Source organism: Equus caballus, chromosome 26 (genome assembly GCF_041296265.1).
Source record: "Equus caballus isolate H_3958 breed thoroughbred chromosome 26, TB-T2T, whole genome shotgun sequence".
In the NCBI taxonomy this organism is placed as follows: Eukaryota; Metazoa; Chordata; class Mammalia; order Perissodactyla; family Equidae; genus Equus; species Equus caballus.
The window spans coordinates 39,559,816-39,582,589 of NC_091709.1; the positions used below are offsets into that span (position 1 = coordinate 39,559,816).

Here is a 22,774-nt window from a genome sequence, read left to right on the forward strand (position 1 = left end):
TGCACTAGCAGCTGGAGGATGCTGGGTGGACATTGCAGGAGGCTGATCATACTTTCTTGACATTTATGGCCACAGATCCCAAATGGGCCCCCCCGCTCTGTTAGTCAGCGCCACCCAATTCCCTAATAAATTCACTTTCCCACTCTGCAAGATGGCTATTCTTTCCTCAGACCTCCCTAATTGATCCCTCTTGCTAATGCCCTCAAATTGCTCAACCTTCAAAGAGAAAATAATGCCCTCGAGAAGAGCCAGCCAACATGCCAGCAACTAGATGCACACACTTTGCCTTCCCTTCCATTACAAGAGGGGCCTGATTCCAAGGCCAAGCCCCCACCTGAGCCCTAGATCTCATCAGAACTCACCTTCGCACACATTTGGTTCTTGAATCAGTCCCTTTCTCGCCTTCACCAATTTTTACCTCTTTGAGATTATTGCCTTTGCATAAAACATGCTTTAATATCTCTCCCAGCTTTTAAAATTCTTTTTAAAAAATTCAAGTCATACAACATATGCTCTCTGACTACAATGGAATTAAGTTAGAAATCAATAGCAAGATATCTGGGAAAATCCACAAATAGTTGGAAACTAAAAATATATACTTCTCAAAGAAGATATCAAAAGGTAAATTACAAAGTATTTTAAACTGAAATTGAAAATACAACCTATCAATGTTTATGGAACGTCACCATCATAGTACTTAAAGGGAAATTAATAGCCCTTACTGTCTACACTAGAAAAGAAGAAAGACCTCAAATCAATGACCTCAGCTTCCATGGTAAGAAACTAGAAAAAGAGCAAATAAAACCCAAAATGAGAAGAAGAAAGGAAAGAAAGATTAGAACAGAAATATAATCAGAAAAAAAATCAGTGAAACCAAAAGCTGCATCCTTGAGAAAAATCAATAAAATTCGTAAGCCTCTAGCCAGACTGATCAGGGGGAAAAAAATGAAAGACACAAATTACCAATATTAGGAATGAGAGAGGTGGCAATCACTACCAATGTTAAAAGGATTGATAAGGGCATGTTATGATCAACTTCATGTCAATAGAGTCAATAACTTAGATGAACTATACAATTTTGAAAAATATGAATGAAGTTCACTCAAGAAGAAATAGAAAACTTGAATAGCCCTATATCTTTAAAATAGAGATACAAATAACCTTTGGGGAGGGGGGAGAAAGAAATATTGGCTGAGCCACAGTAAGGGACCACACACAGCAGGTGCTCACCTTTCTGACCTCACCTGTTGAGTTGATGGAGAAGGTGGAGTCAAGGTGACAGAGGCACAGGAAGCTTTGCAAGCTCTGCTTGGGAAAAGCTGAGTCAGAATGAGATGGCATGTCTTCATAAATGTAAAAGTCCCTAATCAAACACACTTGGATCAAAAACACAGATTACTCTAAAGAAAGGTGGAGAGGGGGGTTCTAATTGCCTGTCACACCTAGACACACGTAGGTAACACAGATTTCACTGGGAGAAAAATATATATATATATATATATATATCCTCAGAGCTAAAATGCAGACACGTCAGCGCCCATAAGAGTTATGGAAGGATTAAATAAAAACACTCCAAAAAGAGGCTTGGCACACAGTAAGAGCTTCATAAACATTCCCTCCCACTTGGGGGCGCACTGGGCATCATATAGAGCGACGTATCCTGCCCACACCTGTAAATCCACTCATAGACCTTCTTTCTCTAGTTCTCTTGAGTTTCTGTCAAGCAAGAAAAGGTATCTATGTCCTCATAAGCAGTTACAGTGTCTAAATAATTTCATTGCTTCTTAGAGAAAGGCGAACATTTTTATTTTGCAGTGTATGTCGGTCGCATGCCCAAGAAAATTACTCAGCACTTGTTTTTCTTCTTTTGGGGTTCTCCTAAAAGTGTCTTCAGTCCAACTGCTGTGAATCTGTAGACCCCGTCGACCCATCACCGTCCGGTTTTGCTTTGGGGGAAGACAACGTTTCCAACCCGCAGACCACCGCTTAGCTCAGAGGTGGGATCAAAAGAGGGCGCACGCAGCGCGGGGAGGGGGCGGCCCCGGGAGTGGGGCGTTACGAAATCTTCGGGAACAGACGGCTCCTCCTTGGAGGGAGGGACAGAGGCCGGAGCCTAGTTCTCTAGAAGTCACAGCGCTGGATCCCAGAACTCAGTTCTGTGTAGCTTCTTTGACTGTGCCCGGGCACCCGCAGCGCGCGCCCCACGTGGCTACAGCACGGTCCGCTGTCCGCTCAAGTGCCCCGTGCGCCCCCAACCCGGCCATGTCGTCTTGCAGCCGCGTGGCACTGGTGACCGGGGCCAACAAGGGCATCGGCTTCGCCATCGCGCGCGACCTGTGCCGGCAGTTCTCGGGGGACGTGGTGCTCACGGCGAGGGACACGGCGCGTGGCCGGGCCGCCGTGCAGCAGCTGCAGGCGGAGGGCCTGAGCCCGCGCTTCCACCAGCTGGACATCGACGACCTGCAGAGCATCCGCGCCCTGCGCGACTTCCTGAAAAAGGAGTACGGGGGGCTCAACGTGCTTGTCAACAACGCGGGCATCGCCTTCAAGCGTAGGTGTGGGGCTGGGAGGTCCCTGGAGTGCTCCGGGGGTGCGGGGCAGGGAGCCGCAGGCGCCCCCACCCATCCACTTGAGTGATGGGGAGGGCAGCGCCTGCCCCTCGGTACGCGCTCAGCTTTCGCCTCCCGCGGCGGGTTGTCGCTCTCCGCGGAGTCGCCCGAGCGGTTCGCTTAGAGCAAGGCGGGCGCGGGCGGCGGTCACAGCGCGCCCCGCCCGCTTGCCTGTGCGGGCCTGTGCGCAGCTCGGGGGCCCTCCCGGAACTGTCAGCTGCTGTGGTTTGCAGGAAAACCGGCCTCCTGGGAGGGGACCACGCCCTGCTAACCTCATCAGCTTTCTGTCTAATGCAAGAAACATTTTCTCTGCGAAGGGTCTCCAAGCTCACTTTGGGCTTTCGCTTTCCTTGAAAGGGCGCATTCATAGATGCCAGGAGGCATCTATCTGCTCGGGACAGGAAATGAATCGCCGAGACCCGATTAGCGCGCACTTGCACATTAGTGGACTCGAGACTTTGTTTAATGGAGAGCTTTGATAGGCTCTGGCAAAGAGGAAGCGAGCCTGGTTCCCTCCCCTAGGGAACTTATGTTTGTTATCAAACATAAAAGCGTGGTTTTAAGTAGCATCTTCCTTTGAAGGGAAAAGAAAGTCAAGGAGATTACTTACTCTATCACTTGACTGAGTGCTATGTGCCATGGATAAAAAGAAATTAGGGGCCAGCCTGGTGGCGCAGCGGTAAAGTGCGCACGTCCGCTTTGGCGGCCCGGTTGGCTGGTTCGGATCCCGGGTGAGGACCTGGCACCGCTTGGCAAGCCATGCTGTGGTAGGCGTCCCACATATAACGTAGAGGAAGATGGACACGGATATTAGCTCAGGGCCAGTCTTCCTCAGCAAAAAGAGGAGGAGGATTGGCAGCAGTTAGCTCAGGGCTAATCTTCCTCCAAAAAAAAAAAAAGAAAGAAAGAAAGAAAGAAACTTTACCTTCACTTACAACCTAGCGGGAAAAAGAAACCTAAGAGAGAGAACGGAGTAGAATGAACGACTGTGGAGCGTTAAGACTTCATCCCTTTAGCGGTAGGCACTGACCATCGCTGTGCACCCACACCTGCAACCCTGCAACGCAGGCTTTCTGGGAGCGCTGGCGAGATGTGGCGGACACACCCGCCTGGAACAGCCCTCAGCCACTGGTTGAGGGATTTGTGAATAAATACCCCGCCTCCTGGACAACACGTCGGGGAACACTGAGGTGCGCTAGAAGCCCTTGCCCCTCAAAGTGTGTGCGGTGGACCAGCAGCACCCGCAACCCCGGGCATGTGCTGGAATCGCAGAATCTCACGCCTCGCCCCACACCAACTGAATCAGAATCTGCATTTTAACAGAATCCCCAGGTGCCTCCTACGGCCATACGGCTTGAGCAGCAGCGGTCAAAGGCAGCCGTTCTCCGTGTGGCTCACGGACCCCTAGCTGCAGCGTCACCTGGGAACTCGTTAGAAAGGCAAATTCTGGAGGCCCACCCAGACCTTCTCAGTCCCAAATTCTGGGGGTAGGGCCCAGAAAGCTGTGTTTTAGCAAGCCCTGCAGGTGATTCAGATACTGTGCTTGAAGTTTGAGAACCAGAGACCTAGTGATTGCAAAATTCTTGTAAAGTTAGCTTGTTTTTCCTCTAAAAGCATTTAAGATCCACTCTGTCATATGAATTTCAGGGAGAAATGTATGACTTTGTCTGTGTTTCGTTCTCTTTTTAAAAGTTGATGATCTAACGCCCTTTGATATTCAAGCTGAGGTGACACTGAAAACAAACTTTTTTGGGACAAGAAATGTCTGCACCGAATTACTACCCATAATGAAACCTCACGGTAAGTCCAGCCATGTGGATTGTCAGCTTGTCAGCAAGGAGTGAGCCAGGGGGCTGCCCCGCAGGAATCACTCCGGGGTGCTATTTCTCTGTAGGGGGAAAAAATAGATAATTGCATTATTTCCTTAGAGTATCCGTCTCCTCACTTGGACATTTCAGCTTTAGCTTTAAAAGATATTGGGGCCAGCCCAGTGGCATAGTGCTACTTGCCACAACTAGAAGGATCCACAACTAAAATATACAACTATGTACTGGGGGGATTTGGGGAGAAAAGAAGCAGGAAAAAGAAAAAAGAAGATTGGCAACAGTTGTTAGCTCAGGTGCCAATCTTTTAAAAAAAAAAAAAAAAGAAAGCAAGCCCGCAGGCGGAGTTGCAGGCACTGGTTGAAGGACGCCTTGAGTCCAGGTGCATGGAGTTGGTGAGTGCCCAGGGCCAAGGGGGTGAAGTTGTTACATGCAAATCTAAATGCATTTTCTTTTGCTCCCTTTTTTACACAAAGAGGACATTAAGTATAATGTTTGCCTCCTTGCTTTCTTCACTTACTATATCTGGGACTCTTTCTGGATCAGGACAAAGAGATTCATTATTCTTTTTTACAGCTGCATAGTATTGCGTTGTAGGGATGTCTTTTATCAAGTGTCAGGAGTCATCTCCCTATGGATTTTAGAATCATAGAATTCGAAAGCTGCAAGCGACTGAAGAAACCTTACATTCCTACACCTTCAGTTTACAGAGGGGGAAACTGAGGCCCAGAAAAGTGAACACAGCCAGGCAGAAATAGAGCTGGAAACAATATCCGTGTTTCCTGACTTCACCCTCCAGTCAAATCAGGATCCGTCATCAGTTCTGGGGAAGTAAGGATTATAGCACCAAATGCTTGCAGACCAAGCCATTGTGAGAGAGAAAAGGCGCTTTGGGGAGGGTGGGGCTCAGGGATCAACCCAGAGCAGGTGAATCACTGCCTTTAATCCACTTTCTGTAACAGCATTTCCCAAAGTGGGACTCTCTGATTTACAACACATGGAGAATATTTGTGACTTTTCCATAAACCTCACATTTACCTGGAAGGCAAAGCTCTGAGCATCGTTACCTCTTGATTTGTAGGGAATCGCTTTCTCCCCATAGAAAACTGATCGGAAAGCCATCTTTATTGAGCTCTATAACATCACTTTAAATAAAGGTACCCGTCTCGCTTATTCGTGCAAGATTCTGAGTAAATAGGTTAATCAACTGTTAAGCCACTGGAGGGAGCTACTTACCCAGCCTTGCTAGAATGGGGGCGGCTGTGTCTGGATGCATGAGGCCACCTGGACCTCAGCAGAGGTGGGGGGTGGTGTGGGTGCAGCACTTCTCAGGGCTGGTTGGACCCATCTGGCTGTTAAGATTGTGTCCCCTTGGCCTCTCTCACAGAGGTGTGCCCTCAGACCAAAGGGGACACATCTTCCTCTTAGGTTTTTTATTTCTACCAAAGGCACAGAGTAGCTCCTGTCATTTGTTTTTCTCTTCTTTCTTCCTTTCCCTTTTAAATTTAATTCCTTGTAGCTGCCAAGGGACTGAGAACAGAGCTGTTTAGAAAGTAATGAAGAGCACATCACCACCGGGGCTCACATTCAAGGACAGAGTGAGGGTGTCTCCATTCCTGGCCAAAATATTGAAGTGACTGTAATCATGAGAAAATTAGGCCAATCCAAGTTGAAGGAAATGCTACAAATTAATGGCCTAGATTCTTCAAAAGTTCACCGTCAACTAAAGTGTTTAGAAGGAAAGTTTATGAAGTCTGTCTACAACTTAGAGAGAAAAAAAAGCAAATGTGGCAAAATGTTAACAATTGGTGGGCTTAGGTAAGGGGTGTGGGGGTGTTGAACTATTCTTGCAACTTCTCTGTAGGTTTCAAATTTTTCAAAGTTAAAAGTTGAGAAAGAACTATGTATTACTAGAGAGAGAGAGAAGGAAGGAAAGAGACAGAGAGTCTTAGGTACATAGGGGATAAGTGAGGGCTCGTGTTGAAGGACAGTGTCTCTCATCCCAGGTTGGACCCACAAGGATATCCAGTAGAATGTGAAACCCCACTCCCCACCCCCAAATGTGTACCAGTGGTGAATACCTCTCAGAAAATGAAATAAAATCTAGTTATCCTATTGGATGCAGAGGATGTGGATTCCAAATAGTATGGAAGAAGTGTCCCCCAAAATTGGTGTTTTCTTTTGTTTTGTTTTGTCTTGCTGAGGAAGATTCTCCCTGAGCTAATTTCTATTGCCAATCTTCCTCTTTTTTTCCTTGAGGAAGATTAGCCCTAAGCTAACATCTGCACCAATCTTCCTCCATTTTGTATGTGGGTCACCACCATAGCATGGCTGATGAGTGGTAAAGGACCATGCCAGGGATCCAAACCTGCAAACCCAGGCCGCCAAAGTGGAGCATGCCAAACTTAACCCTTACGCCACAGGGCTAGCCCCCCAAAATTGCTGTTTTTTGACAGTGGATGAAATTCACACGTTTCCTCGCTTTTGGACTGCCACCAAATTTCCAATGCTTCAAATTGTTTTCTAGTTTTTGGCATGCATATTTGTTTTTATGGACAGAATTGTCTCTTTAGTAGCCGTGAGTTATTATTAATAGGAATATTAACTCATATGAATTATATTTAATGAACATTAATATATCGTTATTAACTATGGGCTAAAAATGTAATGAAAATGAAAACTTGGATGGAGAATCAACCCACTCCAAGTGTGAAAGTATCCATCGTTTAGGATAGACAAGGGCAACCCCAAGGCATTGCTTGACCCTGATTTTGGCACTGGGGCATAAAGAGTTGGCTGCCTCCGGCCCTAGGAAATTGTGCAAAGCAAGAGAGAGCTTTAATCTCAGGGTGAGGGAGCTGTGCCTAGAAGAGCAGGTTCACAGGCACCTGGGGTGGGTGTGTGGAGATTGTCCTGTAAAACTCCCTGGGATCCTTCTACAGACCCACCTCCTGCTCAACTAATGCAGAATCACTGCTCTTTAACCCCCGTTACTGATGGAAGTGTATTCTTCCCTTTCAGAGAACAGGAGACCACCAAAAAATGTCAAAACCCACTGGTGCCTTCTAGAGTCATTGTTTTTTTTTCCTGCTTTTTCTCCCCAAGTCCTCCCAGTACATAGTTGTATATTGTAGTTGTGGGTCCTTCTGGTTGTGGCATGTGGGACACCGCCTCAGCATGGCCTGATGAGCGGTGTCATGTCCACGCCCAGGATCGGAACCAGCGAAACCCCAGGCCGCCAAAGCAGAGCACGTGAACTTAACTACTCAGCCACAGGGCCGGCCCCCTAGAGTCATTTATTATGCCTTTTTTTTTTTTTTTCTTATCACCAATTCAACCTGCACCGTGACTCAATCATGTGTTTGGTATATAGTCAACCAATAATTGTTTATTTGTGACATGCTTCTGGATTTTTTATTATTCTGTTTCAGGCAGAGTGGTGAATATCAGTAGTTTACAGGGTTCAAAAGCTCTTGAAAACTGCAGCGAAGATCTGCAGGAGAAGTTCCGATGCGAGACTCTCACAGAGGAGGACCTGGTGGATCTCATGAAAAAGTTTGTGGAGGATACAAAAAATGAAGTGCATGAGAGGGAAGGCTGGCCCAACTCCGCTTACGGGGTGTCCAAGTTGGGGGTCACGGTCTTATCGAGAATCCTGGCCCAGCGTCTGGATGAGAAAAGAAAGGCTGACATGATTCTGCTTAACGCGTGCTGCCCTGGGTTGGTGAAGACGGACATGGCAGGGGCTCATGGTTCCAGGACCGTGGAAGAGGGGGCCGAGACCCCTGTCTACCTGGCCCTCCTGCCTCCAGATGCTACTGAGCCTCATGGCCAGCTAGTCCATGACAAAGTCATCCAAAACTGGTGAATGTCTGCTTTGGAGCTTAAGGTTTAATAAATGTTTGGGGAATGAATGAATGAACTCTGACGTTGTAGTCCGACTCTATTTCTGTCCTTGCAGAGAGTCAGTTAGGATCTCCCTGTGAGAAAGTGTCTTGTTCTGGAATCCAGCCAAGCGATTTTGCTATGCCCAAACTCTTTAGCCTAAGAGAAAGAGGAACGCAGCCCACTGGTTCTCAAATGTTAGAAGACATCAAAATCACCGGGAGGGCCTTTTAAACCAGTGCCCAGAGTTGAGGCCCAAGAATGTGCATTTCTAAGAAGTTCCCAGGTGCTGCGATGGCACTTTGAGAACCGCTGGTCTAGTGAGAGGACTCAAGGCTGTGGAGGGGGTGTCAGCCATTTTCCAGCTGTCCCTTGCTGTTTCTAGCTTGTTGAGTCTGTAAGGATGATGATTTATCCTGTTTCCTTGGCTCTACCATCCTGCTTTGTATCTCATTTTGTTTTATTATATCTGAGTACGTTTTAGTTGATTCTTATATTTATGAAGTAGTATAGCTTGAAGGACTCGGGAGGAATGTCCTTTCTTCATTGGGATATGATTTCTTCCCTAATGGGTTTTTCATCTGGGTTTTATATTCTGTGCTCTTCCCAGAATGTTTACAAGGTTGCCCTGCCACTTCTTTTATCTTGTTCAGGCATTGTGTCAACTTAAAAAGCAAATTTTCCTGTTATTTTATCTCAAAATGAGCTTATTGGAGAATAGCCAAAAGAATTGCAGTTTGGGGTGTGCTATGGTGGACCACAGGCAAATCTGGAAAAGAAAAGAGGGGAGTAGGGAGGGGTTGTTCTAAAGGAAAATCCATTGGGAGAAAGTAACAGTTCAGAGAAATCTTCATTCAGTAGTAAAGTAAGTAGTTGTACTTGCTGTCCAAGATACAGGAATCCTCTCTTCCCATTTGGTGTAACTGATGATGTGTGATAGAGCCTTAGGGTTCCCCTACAGGCCTTCCCAACTCCAACTTAGTTAAGATTTCTTTAATTTCCACAATAGACAACTTTGTCCAGACCATCTCTTTGCTCAGACATATGCAGATATCTTCTCCTTAACCTGTTCTCGCTTCCCTCTCAGCTACAGCCCAGGGTGATTCTGCAGATGCCTCCCTGAGCCCCTTTTATATATAGTCTCTCTGACAACAGGTGACTCCACGTTCACTGCTTTCAAATCGGATTGGTTTTGCAACCAGTCTCCTGGGTTCCTATTACACCCTGTAGAAAGCAGACTTGGAGACCAAAGGATCTTATAAAAGAGAAGAAATATACTTGCAAAGAAAGTTTGCAAGGGAGTCAAGATTGAGGAAGGAATGGCTACCAGACCACAACAAAAATACAACAGGCACACAACAAACAAAATACAAAGAAAAGAAAGCACAAATTTACCAAGTTTATGATGGGCTGTGCACAGAGGAAAACAGCAATGTTGTCACTTCATTATGACCATGAAGTTCCCATCATATCTCCTGACAGCAGCATTGCAGAAATAAGGGATAATGCTGTTTTCCACTCTGAAATCAGTAAAGTATGGAAATCCTCAAGGTTTCATTTATTTGGGGGACCAGGACTACACAGGTGACCCTGTTATTTCTCATCTATCGCAGGGTGCAAGGTTATTCTTCTTGACTCTACAACTTACAATGGCAGCATGTCAGTTTAGCTCTCTCAACCGTCACCTCAATTTTTCATCCATTTTGGGTAGAAGGAAGTCTGAAATCCACCCAGATTGCATTTCACTTCCTTTGGTCATCGCCGTATTGCCTGATTAAATCCAGCATGCTCTCATATTCATCTCAGACAAAAACTCTTAAAACATTTTAATGACTTCCTGTCTGGCTCTAAAAACACTTTGGCTTTTGAGAAGTTTCCTGAATACCTTTCACACCGGCTCCCTCTGCAGCCAGCCTCCAGAGTCCTGCCAATGATGGGCAATTGCATAGGGACCATGGAGCTCTTTCGGGCTCTGTGTGATGGAGTCACAGACAGGAAATGCATGAGTAAACAGGCCAATCCCTTTTATTTCTTCTTCCTTTTTTGTCTCTAGCCAAATCCCACCTTGAGATTTTTGAATCAGCCTGTGGCCCTTGGAAGACCCTTAATTGTGAACTGCTGATCAGACCAGCATTTCTCATTTTTATGGAAAGGTCATCAGGAGCCCTTATTAGATGCTCTGCCCAGAACCCTCTTCCTAAGAATTATCTCCTGGCCCCCTCTCGCTTGCTTCTTGTGTTTGCAGCTGCAGCAGCCACAAAGTGACTTTGCCTTGCTAGCCTCTGTTGACTGCTCCAGCTGCAGGCCCTTCCTCTAAAGGGCTGAACCAGCTGGACTGGATCAGAGAAAGCTCAGAGCCTTTACTGTGAGTGGCCCCACCCTACCCAATGTGGTCCAAGGAGCAGAGAGAGCCAGGCATACCCAGAGGAGGAGGCCACCGACTCTCAAGAAAAGAAGTTACAGAGTGGCCCGAAGAGAGACAGCCCCCTCCCTGTGGTAGCATCCCTTCCCTGGCCTCACACTGTTCCTGAGATCCTGGGTTCTGAGAGATGTTCCAAAATACCCTTGTATCCTTAAAATGAAATAAATTTCCCTTTTCCTTAAGCTAGCTTGAATTGGGTTGTTGCTGCTTGCAACCAAAAGGAGTCTAACTAATAGAAGTGCATGAAAATATTTCAAAGTATGCTGTAGTGAAAAAAAGTAATTAGGCTTGGAATCAGAAAGAAAAAAATCACAAACTGCAAACCCATGGTATACTAGGCCAGATGTCACGCTTAATGCTTTCCCAACATTGTTTTGCATAATTCTCACAACAGTCCTTTGAAGGAAGCATTCATGTCATTTTTTTAAATGAGGAAATAATAGTTTGGAGAGATTAATTTGCCCAAGATCACACAGCTATAAGCCAAGAGCCAGGATGGTATCCAGGACTGTCTGACCACAAAGTTCCTTGGCTTTTCTTGGCACCTAGCACTCAGCATGTCCAGCTTCACTATTACAAGTCTAGAGACCATAGGCAACTCCCTTGATGTAAAAATTAAGGGGTATGGTACATTGAATCTATATGATGTGCAAGCCATATAGTTATTAGATCCCCAAAATTAGGCTCTGTGTGAACTTTTCCATAAGGTAGATAAATGAAACATGGCTTAAACTCAGCATATTTTAAATGGATTATCCCACATATGTTTTTTAGGCACCAGATGGATCCAGTGGTGCCATCCACATCCAGCTTCCCTGTGATAGAATTTTCCAGGTTGAGGCACGAGTGGTAAACCCGCATACAGTATCAGCTTTAGACATGGCTCTTGGACTCCTGCCTCACCTACTGAACTGCAACAAAGATTCTGACAGACCAAGAACCTGGACAGTGATGTGGGTGTGGAGATGAAACAGGTGATAATGACGATCCTGACAAAGGGCTACTTGTTACTCCAAGTCAAGCACAACTAGGCACAGAATCAAATATAGAACTACACAGGACTTCTATCTACATGGGTGGAGCAGAATCTACGTTACAGAAGAGACATGCTCAGAGGTCACCAATATCTGGATACGGAAACTCAGGATGAGTTTACCTGGTCAATCTCTCTAATAGGTGGGCCAGTCTGAGCAAGAGACTGTAGGTACCTCTGATTTATAATACCTGCTTTATTATCAGAAGGGGTGAGGATTAATGTTCTGATTTAAATTAAATCTGAAATGTCCTGATTCATTTGAGTATTATTATGCAAGGAATCTGCTCTATTTACATGTCTTAAATAGATGAACATAACTAAGTAGACTTTTAAGTGTGACAAGATAACCCAAGAAAACAGATTTCTCATAGGAATGAACTTCCAAATCTTAATGCGGTACATTTACTGTCAACGCTGATTATAAATGGAGTTGGTCTTTTAAGGTTTACAGTATTTGAATTTCTTAAAGTTAATTTAAATTCACCTCCCACACACCTGGAGTTCTTTAGCGATAGGTGACATAAATACAAGGCACATATATTATTTTATATAAATGTATCGGGACAAAGTTGTACATGGTGGTTTTGACACAAATAGACTGATTCTCCCTCTTTTTCAATGATGAATATAACCAGTTCTTTCATCTCTATTAGTTCTATGCAATGTGGAGTGTGGCTAGGGTTTGAAGAACCTAAAAATAAAAATCTCACCTGTTTGTCAACTCTATTTTTGTAAAAACAGAGTTTATCAATCTTCACTAGGAAATCAATTTTCATGAAATTTTTTTCTTCCTAAATGCTCAATCCTTTAGTTTTCCTCTGCTTCTACTTTAACACTATTCCTAAAAGTGACTATTAGAGGACTTACATCTGGGGCATTTGGTATATGCCAAAGAGATGGAATCAGAATCAGAAGCCTGGCTAAGCCAGAGGTCCAGCATCCCAAACTACTAAAATACTCTTGGTGACTTGAGGGAGGTGACAGGTCCCCTTGGGAATCCGATACAAACTCTATACCCTTTCTCCAGAAACATACATATACACAAAATGTTCTGTACATTTCAAAGTATTCATGGACCTTCTACTCCCACCCCCCCCCCCAAACTCTTTCATGGCTGCCTAGCCTTCAGGAGCCCCAGAATGGATCTGAAAATTTCTGAGACTGTCAGGGGTTAAACGGGTAGAAGCCTCTACAGAAATTACAACCTCAGTCAACAGGTGGTTCTGCTTTGGTTGGCTACGAGCCCCAGCTGGTGCAATCAGGATGCTCAGGCGAACTCCGCCCGACACCCAACCTTCAAGGTGCGTCTCGCCCTGCAGCTGTCAGGCCAGGTAGAGTGGGTCTGAACTGTCCAGGTCCGAAGGCTCGTAAGGATGACAAGAAGGGGTTTATCTGGAAATATTAACGCTCTTTACAGTTGACTTGAGGTCTCCTTTGTGAGCCAAAACCCACATAACGAAAGTCACTCCAGAATTAACTCCCTCACCTCCTCTGACTCCAAGGGTCGGAAAGGTGCGGCCCATGGGTGCGAGGACACCTTAACCAGCCGCCCAAGCATGTACGGAAGGGTTCATTCTGCCTCCACCCCAAGGGTTTGGATGTGGCCCCGATGGAAAGGATGGGGTGAGCCAGGTGCCACGGGTCCCACTGTTCTCCCTGTCTGTAACTCCAAGGCCCCTCCTTGGGCTGATTCACTCACTGATGTCCCCTTCCGTTTGGGCGTGTCGGGGGAACCCCAGGTGAGCGGCGGAGCAACTGCGCCTACCTGTGGGAGGCCTTCCCAGGAGCAGCCCCGCAGCGAGGGCGGCAGCTAGTTTTTGCTGTTGAGAGCGACGCCCACGGCGGGGAAGCTGTGGAAGACTGGGGGGTGCGAGTCCCGGGCTCTGGAGCCGACGCCCAGGACCCGCCTCCCGCCCCTCAAGTCAACGGCCCGCCTCGCAGCCCCGCCCCGCCTCCCATGGATCCTCCCTTAGCTCCGCCCCACACCGATGTCCTCCATTGACCTCCCAGCCCCGCCCCGCCAAGGACCCGCCCTCAGACCCGCCCCACGTACGAGGGCTCGCCTTGGCCCCGCCCCTCGCGCTGAGGGCCACCTCCCAGCCCCTCCCCGCCCCGCCCTCTGAGGACCCTCCCTCGGCCCCGCCGCACGTACCGAGGGTTCTCCCTTGGCCCCGCCCCTCGCGCCGAGGGCTCGCTCCCAGCCTCACCCGGCCCGCGGACGACTTCTATCCTTGCCCCCGCCCTTACCCGCCCAGGTCCCGCTTTCCCGCCCTGTCCCCATAGGTCTCGCCCTCGGCACCGCCTTACGTGCCGAGGGCCCAGCTTGCCCCACCCCCGCGCGCCGAGGACCCGCCCTTGTCCCCGCCCCCGCGCGCCAAGGGCCCGCATTCGGCCCCGCCCCACGTACAGATGTCACTCCCTCGGCCCCGCTCCTCGCTCCGAGGGCCCGCCTCCCAGTCCCGCCCCGCCTCCCGAAGACCCACTCTCGGCCACGCCCCTCACCAAGGCCCCTCCCTGGGCCCCGCCCCGCGCGCCGAGGGTCCGCCTCCCGGCCCCGCCCTGCCCCCTGGAGCCGTGGCCGCTCGGCCTCGGGCGCGGCGCTTCCTCCGCGGTCCCCTCCCGGCCGTGCCTCCGCAGCCGCTGGCTGTACCTGCCGCAGCGCGGCTGGCTTCTCCGCACCGCACGCGGGCGCGCCTGCCGAGAAGGGCCGCTGCCGCCGCCGCCGGTAAGTCCGGCCCGCACCCTCGGCCGCCGGGCGAAGCCGGGGCGTCGCCTCCCGCGAGCGGCGAGGCAGCATGGGCGCTCTCCCCCGGGTGCGAGGGCTCGGGCGGTGTCGGGGTGCAGGTGGCCCCTTGGAACGCGGCGGGCCCGCGGCGCGCACTGCTGCAGTGCGGGGGCGGCCCCAGCGAGGCCGCGCGTGGGCGTCGGCTCCGGCCCGGGACCCCCCGAGGGGCAGCCCGGGAGGCTGGTGGGGCCCCTCCCAGTTCCGCCGACTCCCGCGGCGGAGGAAGTGCGACCGCGCCCTCGCCGTGTCGGCGCGGCCTCTGGTCCGGCAGGTGGAGGTCAGGTGGGTCACGGCCCGCCCACCCTTCGCCTCGGCGGGCAGACGGCGGACAAGCTGCGCCTTTGTTCGCTTGTGCAGTCCTCGTCGGTCAGGAGGGCTGGGGACCTTTATAAAATGAGGGCTTTCCTGTTAAGGGAAGACCCCCAAAGTCTCCCACGCTGCGCCTGGGAGAAGGGATCCGAGTCGCAGTGTGTGCGCTCTGCCCGCCTGGCCCCTGCGTCCTGCAGGACTGCCGGCTACTGTCAGCGTGGATGGCCCTTAGCAACTCATAGTGCGGCTGATTACAGAGACTGTTACCTGCAGGTGTTTCCTTAATTTGGGACAGCTGCCCTACACTTGGGAAAACCTTTGTAGGATTTTTTGGTAAGGGGATGGAGGCCCTTCCCCTTCCTCCAAAGCCTGCTCCCGATAGTGTCTTAAATTTTTTCCGGTAAAATTTCGTTACCGCTCTGAAAGACCAAATTCAAAATAATGTGCTCTAGAGTTGATTAAACCAGTTGCAGAGGAGTGTTTCCGTTCTGTAGACGAAGGGTCATCATCTGTTGATAAGTTTCCTTGTTCATGCGAGGATGGCTGTTTGTCATTTTTCACTTTCTTTTCATCTAACTCAGAAACGTTCCTTCATGTAAACATCTTTACAATTAACTTCTTTCGGATCTGGCAGTTGATTTTTCACTTGAACTTATTTTTCTAAGAAAATAAGAATGGATAAGGCGGGAGATTTCCTGCTGACATTTTCTGTTTTAAGGCGGATACATCTGGTGGGGTACACTTATTTATAAGACTACTCCCTTGTGTATCTAATTGTTAGTAGGCCGTAAAACCCTTGTGAGTTTTACCCAGCTATTGAGCCTCTCACAGAAAAGGTATTCAGGATAGATTGCAAGATCATTGTCAGAACTATTAACTTTACCTGCAGCATAATGTAGTAAAGGTTCTGTGGCATTTCGCTGACCTGAGCCGGAATCCTAATTCTGCCAGTTGCTTGCTGTGTGACTCAGGCAACTTTCTGGAGGGCCTGATTCCCAATATCCTCATCTTAAGGCTAATACCCATCTCATAGGTCTCTTGTGTGTTGCATGAAATAAATGCATGCATAAATGATGAATTTACCAAGCCCACCCACAAGGCTTGCTTAGTAACATAGTATCGAATGCCCCATATTTTGAAATAAAGGACTTTGCTCCAATGAAGCGTTGCAGACTCCTTGCCTGTGCTATTAGTTACACCAAATAGTAGTTTCTTCATATAGCCAACAGTAGCATTGAACTGCTTTAGTTACCTGCTCTGACCTGGCCAACACCCTCCTTGCCACAAGCAGTGGTGTCCCTTTGCCACTCCACCTTCTATACACACACGTTATTGCTGATGAAGCTGTTTTTCTGCTAACTACCCACCCACGCCTGTGGGCTTGGAGGACTCCTCTGCTGGTGGGTGGTCTTCCTCTGTCCTTTGCTCTTTTTTTTTGAGGAAGATTAGCCCTGAGCTAACATCTGCTGCCAGTCCTCCTCTTTTTGCTGAGGAAGACTGGCCCTGAGCTAACATCCATGCCCATCTTCCTCCACTTTATATGTGGGACGCCTACCATAGCATGGCTTGCCAAGCGGTGCCATGTCAGCACCTGGGATCTGAACCGGCAAACCCCAGGCCACTGAAGTGGAATGTGCGAACTTAACTGCTGCTCCACCAGGCCAGCCCCTGTCCTTTGCTCTTGCCAGCGTCACTTTAACCTCAGCCCATACTGTCACTGTGTGTGCCATGATAAATTGATATAGTTAGATATTTTCTCTTTCATTAGGCGATGAACTATGAGAGTGGAACCTTGTCTTCTTCGTGTTTCTTTCCCCAGTGCTTAGACATTTAATGTAGTGAGCAGGCACTGCAGGGAGTATTGCAATGGTTCAGAGATACCGGATTTCAGACCAGTAAATGTCCTGAAAAAAAAAAGTTACAGACTATTTAGATGTACCAACTTCTTGGCAAAATAAACTATTGCTTCTTGTTACCATCTTTAATGTTTTAAAAAAATGTGAATGCTATTATTTCAGAAAAGAAGAACAGGCCTTCCCAAGAATGAATAGGAAATCTTACTATGTGGGTGCATATGCAAAGTACAGGATATTTTTGCAGAAAGATCCAGCCTGTGCAAAGGCTCTGTGGAAGGAGTCAGTCCTAGGACAAGCAGAGTGCCTTGGAGAGAAAGATGGGTGGAGCCTTGTAGGCCACGGGGTAAGCGGGGGAGGTCTGGATTTATTGTAAGCTTAGTGGGAAGAGTTTAAACATGGTGGGGTTGTGCTTTAATTTATGTTGTAAGAGGATTCTTGGAGCGCTGTGTGAAAATACTTTGGAGAGGGCGAGAGTGAAGGAGGACCACTCTGAAGCCTCTGTAAGCTTGCACAGTGGAGCAGTGGAGATGGTGAGCAATCGAGTCCACAGGTGTTTTGGAAGAAGAGCCAACAGGTATTGGGTTGAGTGTGGCAGGTGAAGAGAAGGAAGAGTCCAGGGTGATATCACAGATCCTGTGGGTAGTGTGGCCACTTTCTGAGGAAAAGAAGACAGGAGAAGGAGCATGCTGAACAGATGGAATTGAGAGTTTAGGGTTTTTCTAAACAGCTTTATTGAGATATACTTTACAGACCATAACATTCATTCATTCAAGTGTCCAATTCATTGATTTTTAGTAAACTTACAGAGTCATGCACCCACTGCCACAATCCAATTTTAGCACATTTCCATTACCCTAAAAATCCCTTGTGCCCATTTTGAGTTACTCCCTGTTCCTGCTCCCCACCCAAGGCATCCACTAATCTACTTGCCATCTCTAAGGATTTGCCTGTTCCTGGCATTTAATGTAAATGGAATCATACAATATGTAGCAGTTGTGACTGGCTTCTTCCACCAAGCGTGTATTTTCCTGGTTCATCCGTGATGTAGCACATGTCTGTTCCATGTTCCTTCACATTGCCGAATAGCGTTCCATTGTATGGCTAGACCACATTTTGTTGATGAGCACTCGAGAGTAGTTTGGGATGCACTAACTTTGAGACACTTTCCGCATCCATGAGGAGAAGTCAAGTAGACATTTGCATGAATCTGGACCTCGGGGAGGTTTGGGCAGGCGTTGTAAATCCGTGGGTCATTAGCATGAAGATGGTATTTGTAAGTTAGAGGAATGGGGAGATCACCGAGGATAAAGAGAGAAAGAAAGAAGGCCCAAGCCTAGTGCCAGGGAATGCCAACATCTGGCAGTCAGCTAGAGGAGGCTGAGCTTGCAAAGGGGAAGGCACAGCAGAGGTAAGAGGAAACCAGTGCAGGGCCTGTGGGCCAGAGGAGTGGTGGGCTGAGAGAAGGCTGTTGTGAGAAGGAGCCAGGGGTCTGCTGCCCATCCTACTGAGAGGTACTGTAAGGAAACAAGAGTCCCCTGACGTTGGCAACACGAAAGTTGTGGTGGCCTTGAGTGGACTGGAGCAGGCCAAGAGTGATCAGAAAATGAAGTAGAAGATATCAGAGGATTCTTGCAAATTCACTGTGGCCAATAAATGAGAGATTCAAGCTTAAAGAACGTATCGTTGTACCTACAGTTCAGTTTCTTTCACCTTTGATGTTTGCTTTTTTATTTGATTGTGTGCAACTTGGTTAGCAAACTACAGCCTGCTCAGTGTATTTTATCATATCATGTTCCTGAGCATTTCTCCATTCAGACTGTGTACTAGTGAAATACTAATTAGCCTTGTATATCAGCCAGGCCTGTGTTCAGCTTGATTGAACGGTGGCTTAAACAAATGAGCTGCTACGTGCAGAAAGCTTTAAGTCCAGAGGCAGAGCATCCAGGGTTGGTATGATGCCTTCTTAAAGCCATCCGGGGTCTCAACTTCTCTCTTTTCACTTATGCACAAAAGGAGGCATATCCTCTTGGTTGCAAGATGCGGCTTCACTTCCAGCATCAAACCTTTGTTCCAGGACAAAAGAAGGGGAAGAGTGAAGGACAAAAGGCCCATGCCAGAGGAGTCCACCTCTTTTCAAACAGCTTTCCTGGAGTCCCCACCACCAGCCTCTACTGACATCCCATTGTCCAGAGCTGTCACATGACCACCTAGCTGCAAGGGAGGCTGGGAACTGTAGTGCTGCCTGAGCAAAATTAGGGTTGCCTTAGTATGAAAAAGAGAGACAAGGGGTTTTGGGGTAGGTGCCTGCCACACTCTAAATAGATCTTAATTAGATGAAGACTAAAGAAGGGAGGCAAGTGAGAATCCTAAGGCATTACTTTTGAGAAAGTGCCAAAGCTTGGAACTAGGTGACAGACCAAGAGAACAATTCAACATTTCTGTATCTCATGGAATATTTTTCAGAGTTATAATTTGTTTGAATAGACTGATGAGTTGACCTTCAGATTTTTTTTTTTGTGATGGAGTAAAAACAATTTGATGTAAGCATGCATTTGTATTGTACATGATAACGTATAAATGATGGATGGTTTCACAAGGTCAAATCAGTGCATTCGATCTTGAACAACAGCATCCCCTGTTGTTCTTTGTTTCCTTTTGTCACATTGGGGATAAAAAGAAAAGGATATGGTTGCTGTTGGAGTTGGCATTAGACCATCTACATTTCAGGCTTTGCAATAGCTGTAATGGTTCATATATAATGAATGCATCTAGCCGCAGGAAAAAATAAAAGAATCCATCAGAGAATATACATGAGCAAGAAGAATAAAATGATGACTGCTTGGGCCCTGGTGTAATCACCTACACGCAGACTCTACACTTTGAGGACAAAGCCATCGGGGCAGCTCCTGGTCAGAGGGTCTGGTGGGTAATTGGAGCTTAGTAACTGAACAGGCACATGGTACATTTCTGACAATGATACTGTCAGACACTACGCTCTTACATCCTTATGATCTTTCAGAATTACCAATTGGCAACAAAGTATAGTCAGCCGCCTAATGAGTTTCACTCCTGGCACTAATTTTGTCAATTAAGTGGAACCCTAGTATTTTTGCTTCTTGCCACTCCATCCATTTGTCTCTCTCAGAATCCAGGAGGGCCGGAACTGTTTATCTTTGATCTACTGTAGTGCCTGGCCCAGAAGCCTTGCCAAATATTTGAACTGGATTGCCAAGGGAGTTTGTGCCCAGTAGTGTTGTGGACTCATTTCCTCTGTATCTCTGGGCTGGGAACCATTTGTGTCCTTGAATAGCTGCCTCATTTGTTTATTTTTTGATTGACTTTTAGATACTTTCTCTGCTGCAAGAATGTAAGATGGATCCAGAAGAGCAAGAACTATCCACTGATTACCGATACAGAAATTACTCTTCGGTGATTGAAAAGGCTTTAAGAAATTTTGAGTCCTCGACTGAGTGGGCCGATCTCATATCTTCGCTGGGCAAGCTCAACAAGGTATGTGAGGCACAGAGTGCTTTGATTGAGTGGAGGAAGGGACCCAACTGTCTTTTTATTATTTCGAGGAATTATCCTTTTATTATTACACTACATGCTGATAACAATTAGAAAATGCAGATAAGAAAAACCACCTGTAATTGTGTCCCCCAGCATTATCCACTGTTAACCTCTCAGAGCCCTTCCCTCATTCCAGCTTTTTTTTCTGAGTGTAGGATCATCGTGTGGATACTGTCACTAGAATAGCTGAGCAGTCTTTTTCTCAATCATATTTAGGTCTAAACAAGATCAACTTTAAAATTATCCAGTCACTTATTCAAAGATGAATTTTTCTTCACGTATTACTTAGGATTTTTATGGCGTTTTCTTCTTTGGTCTACTTTTTTGACCATTTTACTGGTGATTGGTAACTTCCGGAAGAATCAAGGATGAAATAAATACTGAAATCTGTTCAGAAATTGTGTGTGTGTTGGATGAGGGGAAAGAGGTCAGGTCTAGGAAGACCAAAACTCTTCACATGTAGGCTTAACCTTGTGTTCTCTAGAGGGGACCAATGTATTTTCTCATCCTTCCCAGAAGGAGAATGACACAGTAATGCCCATGCCCTCAGGTGACCACTATGACCTATAGGTAGAAGATATCTGGGCTCGAAGAGGCCACGCCCAGGGCCCCTGGCTGTGATAGGTGACTCTGGAGCCCGAGTGCCATGTGGGAGTTGGGAGGTGCCCTGCCCTGCTCTGCAGATCTCCACTCCCCGGGTCACACGCAGTGGGGGCTCTAACAGACATCACTGAAGAGAAAGGATTTCTCCATTGACCTCTTCAAGGAATGGGGGAGGGTGAAGAATACCAGCAGCCTGACCCCGGGTGTAATGCCTGGGCAGCAGTCCAGCACCAACCGCCAGAAAGCTGCATCAGCACCCACAGATGGCTATCAGGCAGTGGAGAGAGGCGGTTGTTACAGGTGGTGGCCCAGAAACTGCGTGGTCTCTTGCGAGGTATATTTACGACATGAGAACGTCGTGGCTGGGTGCTGGCTGGGATGGACCAGTGTAATAAAGCAGCAAATAAGAGCTTGGGAATTCTTTGGTCGTGGAGCCCTAACTCAGGAATTCTCAAGCTAAAGATAATATTCCCCATCTTGCATGAAGGTGGGTTGCTTTTTTAGGGGAAAGAGAGAAGCGCTGAAATGGGATTTAGGCAGATTCAGGTTCTTCTAAATGTTTCACTATTTTAGTACTTGACTCTCCTGGAATCTAAAAATAGCATACTTATTTTGGGAGGAGGTGTGTTCATTATTTTTTTGTTGAGGTATGATTCACATTGCATAAAATTTATCATTTAACCTTTTTAAAGTGTACAATTAAGTGGCTTTTAGGGCATTCACAATGTTGCACAACCATCACCACCATCTAGTTTCAGAACGTTGTCACCACCCCAGAAGGAAACCCTCCTCATCCCTGCCTCTTCCCAGTCCCTGGCACCACTAATCTACTTTCTGTGTCTGTGGACATTTCATCTAAATTGGAATTGTGCAATATATGGCCTTTTGTGTCTGGCTTCTTTCACTTAGCATGTTTCCAAGGTTTGCCCCTGATGTAGCATGTTTCAGTACTTCATTGATTTTTATGACTGAATAATATTTCATTGTATGGATAGACCACATTTTTTTTTCCCCGAGGACAACCAGCGCTGAGCTAACATCTGTGCCAATCTTCCTCCACTTTACATGTGGATCACCACCACAGCATGGCTAATGAGTGGTGTAGGTCTGTACCCGGAATCCAAACCTGCAAACCTAGGCTACTGAAGCAGAACGTGCCAAACTTAACCCCTACACTGTGGGGCCAGCCCCTGGATAGAATACGTTTTGTTTATCCATTCATCAGTTGGTGGGCATTTGGGTGTCTCCGTTTTGGCTCTTGTGAGTAATACTGCTCTGAACATTTGTGTGCAAGTTTTTGTTTGAACACCTGTCTTGGGTATATATCTAGGAGTGGAATTACTGAATTATGTGGTAATTCTATGTTTAACTTATGGAGGAACCACCAAACTGTTTTCTCAGCCGCTACACCACTTTACATGCTCACCAGCAACATATGAGGGTTCCATTTTTTTCACATCCTCGTTAACACTTACTTTTTGTTTTTTTTGATGATAGCCATTCTAGTGCGTGTGAAGTGGTATCTTGTGGTTCTAATTTGCATTTCCCTAATGACTAATAATTTCATATAGATATGTGTTTATTGGCCATTTGTATATCTTCTTTGCAGAAATTTCCATTCAAACGCTTTGCATATTTTTTAACTGAGTTGTTTGTCTTTTTGTTGTTGATTTGTAAGAGTTCTTTATATATTCTAGATACCAGGCCCTTATTGGATATATGATTTACAAATATTTATTTCCCATTCTTTGGGTTGTCTTTTCACTTTTTTGCTAACGCCCTTAGATGTGCAAAAGTTCTTAATTTTGATGAAGTCTAATTTATCTATTTTTTCTTTTATTGCTTGTGCTTTTAATGTCATATCTAAGAAACCATT

At 46.9% G+C, this 22,774-nt stretch overlaps 3 protein-coding genes across 11 annotated transcripts in view; 2 read left to right on the forward strand and 1 right to left on the reverse strand.

Annotated features, from left to right (window-relative positions):
* The window catches only part of SETD4 (SET domain containing 4), a 286,649-nt gene extending 272,827 nt beyond the window's left edge, over positions 1-13,822 (reverse strand). For 2 of the 5 annotated variants that reach the window (XM_070252175.1, XM_070252162.1), the window contains exon 1: positions 13,541-13,710. The gene's annotated coding sequence lies outside the window, so the exon portion shown is untranslated. Of the gene's footprint in view, positions 1-13,540 lie in introns of all 5 variants that reach the window. The other 3 variants (XM_070252178.1, XM_070252163.1, XM_070252177.1) reach the window with 2 other exon arrangements.
* Positions 1,681-8,360, forward strand: CBR3 (carbonyl reductase 3). 2 transcript variants are annotated; one of them, XM_023630116.2, is made up of 3 exons: positions 1,681-2,551; positions 4,302-4,409; positions 7,864-8,360. In XM_023630116.2, the coding sequence occupies exons 1-3, from the start codon at positions 2,263-2,265 to the stop codon at positions 8,298-8,300; spliced, it is 834 nt and encodes a 277-aa protein (XP_023485884.1). In that variant the 5' UTR covers positions 1,681-2,262; the 3' UTR covers positions 8,301-8,360. The 2 variants fall into 2 exon arrangements, with proteins under 2 accessions (XP_023485884.1, XP_023485885.1); XM_023630117.2 differs by lacking the exon at positions 4,302-4,409 and having other exon boundaries at positions 2,075-2,551.
* A 505-nt stretch (positions 13,823-14,327) lies between the features above and the next one.
* DOP1B (DOP1 leucine zipper like protein B) overlaps positions 14,328-22,774 on the forward strand; it is a 97,877-nt gene continuing 89,430 nt past the window's right edge. The window contains exons 1-2 of one of the 4 annotated variants that reach the window (XM_023630120.2): positions 14,328-14,500; positions 20,071-20,235. In XM_023630120.2, the coding sequence (XP_023485888.1) occupies positions 20,098-20,235 (138 nt within the window). In that variant the 5' untranslated portion in view covers positions 14,328-14,500; positions 20,071-20,097. The remainder of the gene's footprint in view (positions 14,501-20,070; positions 20,236-22,774) is intronic. The other 3 variants (XM_023630119.2, XR_011432852.1, XR_002804224.2) reach the window with 3 other exon arrangements.